Source organism: Trichosporon asahii, assembly GCF_000293215.1.
Source record: "Trichosporon asahii var. asahii CBS 2479 unplaced genomic scaffold scaffold00003, whole genome shotgun sequence".
NCBI classification, from domain to species: domain Eukaryota; kingdom Fungi; phylum Basidiomycota; class Tremellomycetes; order Trichosporonales; family Trichosporonaceae; genus Trichosporon; species Trichosporon asahii.
In genome coordinates, this window is record NW_014040921.1 from 769,204 (window position 1) to 780,443 (window position 11,240).

Consider the following 11,240-nt stretch of genomic DNA (forward strand, 5'->3'; position numbering starts at 1 on the left):
CCAAGTCGAGCCGCATGCACGTCCGCCGACTCGCGGATTAGACGCAGAATGCAGACAGGACAGCGAGCGCTGCACAGAGACAGCCCAAGCACCTAGCATGGGCCATGTTTGGTCCTCCCGGGTGAGTCGCAACCGATGACGGTGACCGACCGTCCGGCCGACTCCAAAGTCGTCGCCCTCGTCACGCCCTCCTCGGCACAGTCTTCCCCAAGCGCGCCGCAGACATTGCTAGTAAAGCACTGATGAACAGGCTTACGGGTTCGTGTGCGCTCACTCTTGGGTCATGTAAGCCGCACCCAAGCCGCGAAGCGTAGAAGGCCTGTGGAAACGTGTTCAGTGCGGAGAATGGCTGTACATGAGCTCTGACTTTCTATCACTGGCCTGCTCAGATCTGACTTACCAAGACGGCCTACTCTTATCGAGGGAGTCTGGGACACCTCTATCCCGTGAGGGTTCTGTGTTCCGGAAAGAGAGAGGGTGAGGTGACATGCTGAGGGGAGGAAAGGACCTTGCGCCATTTCTTTCCCCGGGCGGCGGGGCGGTGTTGACCAACCTCAGTATCCAAGCAGCACTGGGGCGCCGGGCTCTCAAGCTTACAGGATTGTCCTGGCGCGGGGGTGGTCACCGCATGCGGTTGCCTTGGAGCTACTCGACCAGCTGCTTATTCCGCATTCTTCCCCACCAACGACTGCAAACGTCAAACGAAGCACTCTAGCTTCCACCCCTTAGACAACAACCAACACCATATTCACCTCGAAAGTACTCAGAATGGCATCCAAGGGCCTCGGCAACGTCGTCGAGCTCCAGCGCCCCTGGCAGGGCGTCGGCCCCTTCATCTTTGGCTCGCACCATGTCGATGCCTACCCCGCTGCCGCGAAGGGCACCCTCGGCCCGCCCGCTGCGGACCTGAAGGGCCGCAACATTGGCATGGACATGCGCAACGCCTCCGGCACCGGATGGAACATGTACCACGGCGAGAAGATCCCCGGCTTCCCGGCTCACCCCCACACCGGTTTCGAGACTGTCTCTATTGTGAGTTTGATCTGGCTTTCGACAGGATTGTAAGAACAAAACGCTGACATCACAGGTAGGATCTGGTACCGTCGACCACGCCGACTCGCTCGGCGCCGGTGCGCGCTACGGCAAGGGCGACGTGCAGTGGGTCACGACTGGCCGCGGCGTCGTGCACTCCGAGATGTTCCCGCTGCTGAGGGACGACGCCCCGAACCCGTTCGAGATGTACCAGCTGTGGCTGAACCTGCCTGCTGCGAAGAAGAAGGTCCCCGCCGAGTTCACGATGCAGTGGGACGAGAAGATCCCCATCGTGCGCCGCGAGACGGGCCAGGGCTGTGCCTCTGTGCGCGTCATTGCGGGCTCGTTTGACGGCGTCGACCCGCTCCCGCCCCCCAAGAACTCGTACGCGGCCGACAAGGAGGGCGACGTCGCGATCTGGCTCATCGAGATGGAGCCCCGGTCGGCGATCAAGCTCCCGGCCATGAACACGGACAAGACGGAGCGCATGCTCTACGTGCACAAGGGCGGCGCGGCGTCCATCGACGGCCAGACTGTCACCGACGGCAACGGCTTCAAGCAGACCAAGAACGACCGCCTCACCATCACCAACGGCCCCAAGCACACCACCATTCTCGTCCTCCAGGGCGTCCCCATCAACGAGCCCTACGTCCAGCGCGGCCCTTTCGTCACCAACTCGGAGCAGGAGCTCAACCAGGCTTTCGCCGAGTACCAGCGCACGCAGTTCGGTGGATGGCCTTGGGACTCGGACCAGCCCGTGTATCCCCGCGACGAGCCCCGCTTCGCCATCCACGGCAAGGGCCAGCAGAAGGAGTACCCCACCGACAAGTGACTCGGTCACGCCAAAAGCAAACTCTAGGTACATAGGACAGTGTCTTTTTAGCAACAATCTATAGTGTATGCAGTAGAATCTTAAGTCAAATGTCAAGCAGCAGAGCAGAACAAGCGACATCTAGAAGTGCCTCAGACACGAAGGCAACAAAAGAAGCAGACAGGCCCGGGCTCATAGAGGTTGTCAGCGCAGAAGCGTCGGCTTTCGCTGCGAACAGTCTTGGTTAACGTGACGACGTAAGGTGCATGTCTAGATGTCTAAGGATTATGTTGTAATGTGACACAAACAAAACGACTGGGAGGCGGGATGGCAACAGCGCTTCCCAGTAGTACCAGTCTAATCATGTCAGCGGTGCGTGAGACGCATGCTAGCTGAACGCGCATTGCTGGCCAGGACGAAGCTGCCCTTCATATAGTCAAAGCTCGCGCACGTCAGAGTGAGCATGGTATAGCGAAAGATTGCGCTGCCAGCCGGGCATTCACAGGAACGCTGAGTCTGTCAGCTACCAGCGCGCTCACGGCAGCTGGACTCACCCTGTTTAAGCAAGAGCCGACCTCTGCGCCGCCGGCTCCTCGAGACGGGGCAGCTGGGGCAGCTGGGGCAGCTGAGCACCCGGAGCAGTAATGACGCCCGAGTCCCAAACATCGCGCACGGCGCGGGCCGCAGGGTCGTTTCGGCCGCTGTTAACGTCAGCTCACCTTGCTCCCCCGCACCTCGTCTCCTCCAGCTCAGAGGACGACGATGAAAGTTACGCCTGCCGAGCAATCGACAGACTGTCGCACGTCGCTCGGCTCACCTCAGGAGATTCTCGAGCGCGGCCCGCATGACCGGACCCGCCACGCGGTCCATACGGAAGATGTCGAGCTCATCTGCACGCGACGGGCCCTGTGAGATGAGCAGAACAGGCTTGCCCGCTTCGTATGCTCGCTTGATGAGGCGGAAGGCGGAGTATGTCGCGAGTGTCGAGCCGAGAACGAGGAGACGCGATGCAGCGTCAATGAGTTGGAAGCTGCTGTCAGTTCCAGTGACCACCATCACAACTCAAGCTGGTGAGGGTACAAATACTCACGATTCCTCCTTGACGTAGGACGGGAGCGTCTCGCCGAAGAAGATGACGTTCGGCTTGACGACGCCCTCCTGCCCGACAGCGGCGCACTGAGAGCACGGCGGCACCACAAAGCTCGCATAGTCGGCTCCGGGGAGCTCAACATCTCCGTCCGGGTTCGTGCGGGGCATTCTGATGTCAGCTGCAATGAAGGGCGTACTCCAGCTTTACCTTCCTTCGGCCACCATGTCTCGCGCCTCCTGGTCCCAAATCGGATTCAGATCTCCGAGCATCTTTTGCCACTCGTCTCGTGTGCCCTCATGGCCGTTCTGCAGACAGTGTACCTTCGCGAGCGTGCCGTGCAGCTCGAGAATCCTCGAGGCCGACGCACGTGCGCCGTGTTCACCGAAGACGGCCTGTAGTCGCAACAGCGCCTTGCGGTGAAGATTGTCAACGTTCTGCGTCAGCAGCCCGTGGCTCAGCCCCAGCGCCTGAAGCGAGGCAAGGTAGATGTGCAGCGGATTCGGCTGAGCAGCTTTGACAGGAGGATAGCCAAGGAAAGAGCGGGCCCAGTCTGGAGTCAGCTCGTGGGAGAGGTCGAAAGAGCTAGTAGCAACCCCACTCACATCGTTTCCGGAACAGTTCGCCGCGTGGTGAGTCCTCGACAAGCTCGCCATAGAAGATGGGGCTGGTGTCAGCTTCTCGGAGCAATTAAAGCTGCGATGGAGGAACTAGACACAGAAAGTTGGAGACGCGTGAAAGGACACAACTGGAAGCGGGGTAGGTGACTCACTGGTAGTTCGGGTTCATGTATGCGCCTTCCTTCCCTCGATAGGCGCGAATGCCAGAGTCGACGCTGACACCCGCCCCCGTAACGATCAACGTGCCCTCCGCGCCCTTCCGTTCTGGAGGCTGTGCGCCTTCCCTCAGACCAGCGCGGCTAGCTTCTGTGTCCTTGTCGCCGCGAAGGAAGCCCGCAACCCACCGCCCCGCCTCGGCGACGGGCATGCGGGTAAGCGGACCTGGCGGAAGTGGAGGCCGGTCTGGGAGTTTTGGAATCGAGATACGGACCATGGCGACAGTCGGCAGTCAGAGGAAGGTGTAGGAGCGTGGTCGAAACGGTGATGAAGGCGACAATGAGGAGCAAACGAAGATAGAAGACACTTGTCCAGTGGAGTCGAGTTGGAAATGGCCGTTGGTGTCGTCTTTTCGATCGGAGGTGGAGATCTCTCGGATTAGTCAACCATTCGCTTCCGAGATAAACATGTGTGGCGGCAATGACATCAGTGCTCCATCTCCGCTTAGCGCTCCTGACTCTGACACTCGACTTGCTACTGGCAACTGGGGTTGTACATGCACAAATCACATTGTTCTACTCTATATCCAATCGTAACTTAACGCGGAGGCGACCCCGTCCGACGCGCGCAGTGGGCGGGGCTGCGCCTTGCGCCTTCTTCAGAAACTCTGCTGCTTGCACACTTCGTGCCGTTCCACTTCGGGTCACGGCACTACTGGGATTCCTCGGAGACTATTGGTACACTTGTTTACTTGTTGGGTTGGCTTGTTGATGCAAATGACGGAGACGAAGAAAGAGAGAAAGACGAGAGAAATCGAATCAAGATCGGAACCTGGAGAACGAAGCGGAGCGAAAAACGAACGAGACGAGAGAAATCAAAAACAGGCGTAGGTGGAAAACCGACAGGTTGTAATTATCTGCGCTGTCGGTGTGGATAGCAGTGGCCCTGAGGGTTGAGGGTGTTGCGCCGATAGTGGTGTGCCAGGGGGTTCTGCACTCTAGGCATCGCCCATGACGACGTCGCCCTCGCCGTCGATTGACTCGGTAATCGTTCGGGGCAAGGGCGTAGGGGGTACGGCGTATCCGGCAAGGACGGTGTGCAGCCAGCGCGGGTCCTCGGGAGCGAGCGCAGGGCCGCCAGTCCATGAGCGCTTCACGATCGGGTGCTCGCTGATCGTCTGGATGGTCGGTCGCGAGTCGGGGTTGGAGCTGAGACAGTTTGTGATGAGGTCGACAAGGGCAGAAGACAATGGGGACAGGTCAAGCCAGGAGAAGTTGTCCTCGCGCAGGGCGTGCCAGCCAGCACCACCATCCGGCAGGTAAATGTTCATGGCGCTCTCGAGGATGACGAGACCAAAGCTGAAGATGTCGGCAGCCATGACAAAGACACCACGAAGCATCTCCGGCGGCATGTAGACACGGTCGCCCTCGCGCTCGAGCTTCTCCTCCCGGCCGTCGCCGATCGAACCGCCGAGTCCAGAGCCGGCAATGATCTCCGCGGGCGAGACACGCGGCCATCGCGTAGCGAGACCGAAATCGGCAATCTTCAGGCTGCGGTCGGCGCCCACGAGAATGTTGTCGGGCTTGATGTCGAAGTGGATCACACCGTTCGAGTGCAGATGGTTCAAGCCATCGGCCAGATCACGGACCATCTTCCACACACGGCCCTCGTCGAGACGCTCATTCTCATGGCCGTAGACTTGGAGGAAGGCGGCCAGAGACCCAACGCAAGCTTCAGTCTGGATATACAGTTGCCTATTCTGCTCCCAGGCGTCTTCAAACTTGATAACGTGGTCGTTGGGGTTCTTGGAGAGGAGACGGAGAATGTCGACCTCCTCGAGGTGGCGGAGGCGATCCTTGATGCCGTCGAACACTCCACGGGTCTTCTTCACGGCGAAGACGCCGTCGCCGTAGCGCTCCTTCACCTGAAGTACGGACGAGAAGGCACCTTTACCGAGCGGGTTCATCACCACGAAGCGGGACTCGAAGATGTCCTCCTCGACGGGGAGAATGGGCGAAGCGACAGGGTGAGACTGGCGGTGTCGCATGCGTCGAGCACGGTCGGCGCGGTCCTTAGTCGAGCCTGTGAACTCGGGCAGCGACAGGCGAGGGATAACCGCAGCATCGCGGGGGACAGACGCCGGTAAGAATCGCGCAGGCGAAGGCGACATCTCATTCGCTAAAGTCAGCGCACGCTGTGAAGCGAACAACTTACGAGCTAAGCTGCCGCGGCCTCCAGTACCCTTCGTAGGCGTCGAGTCCTCCTCGCTGCTGAGACCTTCAGTTGCGTCACTTACGCGCCGCAGCAGGCCGAGGGATGCACGCTTCTCCTTCAGAGATGTGGGCTTCTTCGAAGAGCCAAGACGGTTTGACGGGCTGGACTGATCGGTGTCTGTTGCATCGCCGGGAGACGAAGTCATGGTAACGACAAGGGCGGGAGGCTTGCGGACGGACGGCGGAGGCATCATGCTCGAGCCCAAGCCCATGTCCGCCGGCGCGGGCATGGCGGGCAGCGAGTTGGACAAGGACATGCGACCAGCCGATCCGTGGGCGTGGGTGAAGCTGTGACGCTTCACTGGCGTATCAGGCATCGAAGGCTTCTCCTCCAGGGGCTGGAAGCCGAAGCTAGATACACCATCGCACAGGAAGTCAAACCGGTCATGCTCGCCAGACCCCCTGCCTTCACCAGCCTGACCACCCAGGCCGCTTCGGCTCCCGAGAGGGCGGGCACGTTTGGCGGATGAGCCGATCAACAGGCTCTGCGACTTGGCCATCGTGCTGGGACGAATCACCGACGGAGGGGGCATTTTCTGCTCGTCGAAAGATGTGGAGCCGACAGAGTCTCGCGGCCTGAACTTTTGCCTGAGGCTGAAGCCTGACGACGCAGCCTCGAAAACCTCCGGATTTGGCTTGACGTCCTCGAAGCGTGGGGTGGATGTGATGGGAGGGGTAGTGCTGGAGCTGGATGTGGACAGGGACGAAATTGACGTGTTTGAATGGCTGAGTTCAGGAGGAGGAAGGCCACCGGAGAGGGACAGGGAGAGACCGGACTTGTGGCCGATGGAGCGGGAGATTGACTGCTCATTGCGGTCGGTGATGGACGAGCGGCGATGCCGTCCAGTGTTACCGAGCGACGATCGCGCCTTGCGGGCGTGGATGAAGGCGGCACCGAAGGGAGAGTCGTTCATCTTGTCGACCTGCAAATCGCCGAGAGAGACAGGCTTCTTCTGGGGGAGGCCGTTCCTGTCCTTGGAACCTCGTCGGAGAGCGTTCGTGATGTTGAGGCGGGGGATCCTTGAGCGTGATCCCATAGACCACGAAGAAGAGTTGTTGTTGGTCTCTGACTGAGATGGGCGAAGAGTAAACAAAGCAGGCTGCGGGGGCGCAACGGGTGTCATCAGGGCCGGTTCATCGTCGTCGATCAGGAGCGAGGGGCTGTCGGGGCTCTCCTGCATGTGTCTCCGTGGGCGCGGGGAAAACAGATCCTCGCCACTCTGCCCCCGGGCAGCCGCGAGACTGCGGCTGTGACCGGGAACATGGCGGATGGGGCTGTCATCATCGTGTAGCCGCAGCTTCTCGACTGCGGTGCCCATGCCACAGGCAGGAGTCGGGCTCTCAGCCACTGGCGAGGAAGACCTCTGCGGGTCCGAGTCATCGCCCCGAGCGATTCGGGGTCCATGAAGACAGAGGCGCGAGCGGGGGTCGCGGGGAAGAAATGAGAAAGTCGTAGTCGTTGTTTCGCGGTGACGGGGAAGGAGACAACTTGTGCTTTCCCTTGTTGGTGAAGGGAGAGCGGAAGGACGAGCTGGGCGGGGCATGGAAAGGGTTGAGGCTCTCGACAGAGCTCATTCCCTTTGAGCCCGCGGCCAGCGAGGGCATGCTGAACTGGTTGTGGTTCTCTGTCGTGACATACCACGTCGTGGGGCGCTGCCGCCTGGGTCGGACGATGGTCGTGACGCTCTCACCGGACATTTTCGCTGCGGGCTGATGCAAGTTGGGTGTGTGTGTGTGTGTTCGAGCGTTGTGTGTTGTTTGGAAAAATTACAGGTGTGTGTCGCTATGCAGTCTGCTGAGCCGTCCAGCGGTCACACGGACGGATTGATTGAGGATGGATGGATAGAGTAACAAGTGGTGTTGGTGGTGGCAAACGAAACCTGGGCGGTCCTTGCAGTCTTTGTGAGAAGGACGCGTGAAGAAGACTGATGGGATCGCGGAGTCGGTTTCACGGTAGGCCGTAGTCGATACAGTGTTGGTGGGCACAAGCGTCCTGGTAGATGGGGGGCTGGGGACGAGTGGGGCGTGCGCGGAGTCGGGCAGAGCAGGAGAGACGGGGCCGGGGGGGTGGATGGGTGGTGTCTAGCAAGAGATGAGGATGGATGTTGGAGGATGGAGTAATGGAGGATGTGGATGACGGATGTGGGGGCAAGGCGTAGGGAAGGCAGAAGGGGGAGGGACCTAGGAGAATGGCGGCGGGCGTGAGCGTCGAGTGGTCGTGATCTGATCCTGCACCCAGTGTTTGGACGTGTTTGGCTGGATTACGTAACAAAATCAAGATCAAAATCACACACGTCTAAATTTGCGCGCCCTGAACACTAGTCGAGGGACTGAGGGGGTAACCCCGCACGTGGAAACACTTGCGCCACCCTGTCGAGTGCAGCGTAGCGCGTTCTGGATGGGTGTCGTCCGGCGCGCGGCGTGTGATTTCTCTTTAGCGAGAGGTGCAAACCTGAAAAGGGGGCAGGGCGCAGAGTGAATCAATGCGCAATGTGTGCAATGAAGTGCTGTCGGCGGGCGGCGGTGTGAGGCAATTGCGCACAAAGGCCTGCTGCATTCCACCTCTATGGCCGACCCTCGTCGCCAGTCTCATGGCACCATTCACCCAGGATGGACATGGATGGACAGGACCCACTGATCCACCTGGGGATCCTGTTGAACCTGTGTCCTGCAACATGTCTGTGCTCGCTGCTCGACTGACGTTGTCTCATCTCGATACATTTCGCAACCACTGTCCTTCTCTGTCCCTCACAGAGCAGCAGCAATTGCAAACTCGCTGCAAACTGCGAGGTGGCAGGGCGATGACAAGTGTTGTCCAACACGGCCATCGCTGGGCTAGGCTGTGGGCAACGCATGCGTCTGCGGTGCGCAGAGTCGAGAGTAGCATGCCAGGGAGACTGGTGAATCATCAGCCCTTTTCGGCCCTTGAGCGCCCTACAGCCCTTGGCCCTGTGGCCAGCTGGGCGTCCTGAGCTTTGCCTGAAAGTGAAAAGTACAAGCGCCGCCGCCAGCGCCAGGAGTAAAAAGCAAAAGCACTCGCGTCATTTACCCCCGCTCCACACCATTTCACCCCTCCAACCACCGAAGCACGTCCGGCTGTTGTCAACGGGATAGATCGTGCGGCTGTTGCATCGATCTAACTAATGCTAAAGTTTTTGGAACACCAAAGTTGGAGCCAAGAAACGCGCAGTGCACTAGCAAGGATGGCGTTCTAGCGTGTTTCTGGCCTGTTCCAACTAGTCCGACATGCCCGACAGGTCTGGAAGTCCGCCGGAACAAGCTCGAGCGGAGATCAGATGGACGATCGCTCGCACCGAGCCCAGTCGTGCGGGCTGCCGACCCCGTGCGTTGGCGTGAGCATGAGCCCGCTCTGTTGCCGGGTGAGTCTGTGCTAGTCCGTGGTATCCGTGCGACATGCGACACAGTGTCGACGTCAGTAGATCCATCGATCTGGCTGCGAATCGTGTCTGAAGCTCTGCGAAGTGTGAACTGTGTCATGCAGACACGAGTGGGGCCGAACCAGATCCGGTGAGTCGCCCCACTGCTGCCACTCACGCCGTGCGCCTGACCAAGGCATGCTGTCTGACTCTTGTCTCTGCGTGCTCTGCGGACTATTGTCCGCGAAGTGTGAGCGCTGCAGACGCGCCTGCTTTTCTCGTGACGCCACGGCACGACAACGCCAGCACGCCAGTACGCCAGTACGGCGGTGGCATGGTGGCACGGGCCTCACCAGCCCGCTGAGCCACGCAGAGCCACAAGAGCCACAGTCATGTTCCCACGTCCCTATGCTCGTGCCTCCTCTCATGACTCATGAGTGAGTTCGTGAGGAGGGGAAGAAGGGCTCGGAGGGGGATCCAGCGCCGTGCCTCATGTCTTGCCGGCGCATTCCGGAGCAACCGACGAGGGGTCGGCCCCTTGCGAAGGACGCCCTTGGGTCCCAACTCTAATGCTTCCCTTGTTCCCCGCCCGCCGCAAGGACTGTGCAAGGACTTTGACAGGTCTCGAGAACTGCGAGCCGCTTCTGGCACTTGGGCGGACCCGGTGCACGCGGCGCCAGAACAATGTGGTACCCAGGTACCCAGGGATCGAGCGTACCTGCCTGTCGGTCCGTGCGCCGTTACTCTTCCCGACCCGAAAGGAGCTGGGCCATTCGCTCGGAATGGTTAGCAGCAGAAGCAGTAGTGTCACGCCGAATGCCCTGTAGCTGGTGACCTATGGTCTATGGTTTCGAAAGCGGTCCTCGGCGGTACTTGGACATGGGTCTTGGATCCGCCGACTTCTCGGACGATAATCCGTTGAACCGCGTTGAGCCCCGTTATCATCCCAAACGGCGAGATCGAAAGTCTGCCTAGGACTAGCCCTCAGAACGGGTGAACCGCACGGAGTCATCAGCCACCTGTTAACCGTTTGAGCAGTCCAGTGGCTGAGGTCCGTTGACAGTCGGGTGTGTCCTAGGGCCGGGCTTGTCGCGGATGTTTTGGTCGTTCCACTGGAACCCGAACCTTCCATCAACCTTCGGCAGGTAGAGGCAGGGTAAATTTGTGACTAAAGTCGTGTGCAACCTGCTCTACAACTCTGGGTGCAGTTGGTTGAAGACTTTCGTGAGCTTGTCCAGGGGTCGGGCGACGTGTGGCGTGTGCCTGCCATCTACTCTGCACACACATCCATACAAGGCTGTCAGCCTTTCGTGAACCTACCACTATGTGGCTTTGTCGGAGTGGCTGTGTGTACGCATGCTAACCTGCTCACGCGTGTGTATGTCTGATCAACTCAGCGCCTGTCGTGAACACACAAACAACAGATCCTGGCCGATTAAGGTGAAGGGTGAGGAGCGACCCGTGCGTCGTGACGGCGCCTGCAGAGGTTAGTCCCCCGATCTCGATCGGTCAGCTCTGCCACAGCGGCGTCTGGAATGAGCCTGGCGTGCGTCTGGCGTACGCCCATTCTACTTCGGACCTGTGCTTCCTGCAGAAATGTGAGCAGATGCCGAAGCGCGGCCGCTAGTAGGCGGTATCGGCTGCCTGAGCCACACCCGCCGGCATGGGCGGCACGGCAGTCGTTGTCACTCGTTGGACCGTCACTATCTGTGGCCGCTCCCCTGTCGATCGTGACGCCGCGGCCCATCTGGTGCTACGGCTTTAGCTAGGCTGAGTCAGTTTCGAGCAGGGCAGTACAAAGCCTCTTCCGAAGGAACGGGAGCTACGAGCCGAGCATCCCGGTCATTCATTGAGGAGCCGAAGCGTATTTAGATGTCGCAGCGA

The 11,240-nt window shown here is 59.8% G+C and overlaps 3 protein-coding genes across 3 annotated transcripts; 1 reads left to right on the forward strand and 2 right to left on the reverse strand.

The window, feature by feature from the left end:
* Nucleotides 1-768: 768 nt before the first annotated feature.
* Nucleotides 769-1,864, forward strand: A1Q1_02731 (pirin-like protein; the record flags this gene model as incomplete). The annotated part of the gene is made up of 2 exons (XM_014328643.1): nucleotides 769-1,032; nucleotides 1,088-1,864. The coding sequence occupies 2 exons, from the start codon at nucleotides 769-771 to the stop codon at nucleotides 1,862-1,864; spliced, it is 1,041 nt and encodes a 346-aa protein (XP_014184118.1).
* A 538-nt stretch (nucleotides 1,865-2,402) lies between these two features.
* A1Q1_02732 (uncharacterized protein) lies at nucleotides 2,403-3,983 on the reverse strand (the record flags this gene model as incomplete). Its single annotated transcript, XM_014328644.1, has 5 exons — nucleotides 2,403-2,544; nucleotides 2,661-2,873; nucleotides 2,934-3,101; nucleotides 3,141-3,626; nucleotides 3,703-3,983. 5 exons carry the CDS (start codon nucleotides 3,981-3,983, stop codon nucleotides 2,403-2,405), a joined length of 1,290 nt encoding a protein of 429 aa, XP_014184119.1.
* A 720-nt stretch (nucleotides 3,984-4,703) lies between these two features.
* A1Q1_02733 (MYT1 kinase) lies at nucleotides 4,704-7,160 on the reverse strand (the record flags this gene model as incomplete). The annotated part of the gene is made up of 1 exon (XM_014328645.1): nucleotides 4,704-7,160. The coding sequence occupies one exon, from the start codon at nucleotides 7,158-7,160 to the stop codon at nucleotides 4,704-4,706; it is 2,457 nt and encodes an 818-aa protein (XP_014184120.1).
* Nucleotides 7,161-11,240: the final 4,080 nt, after the last annotated feature.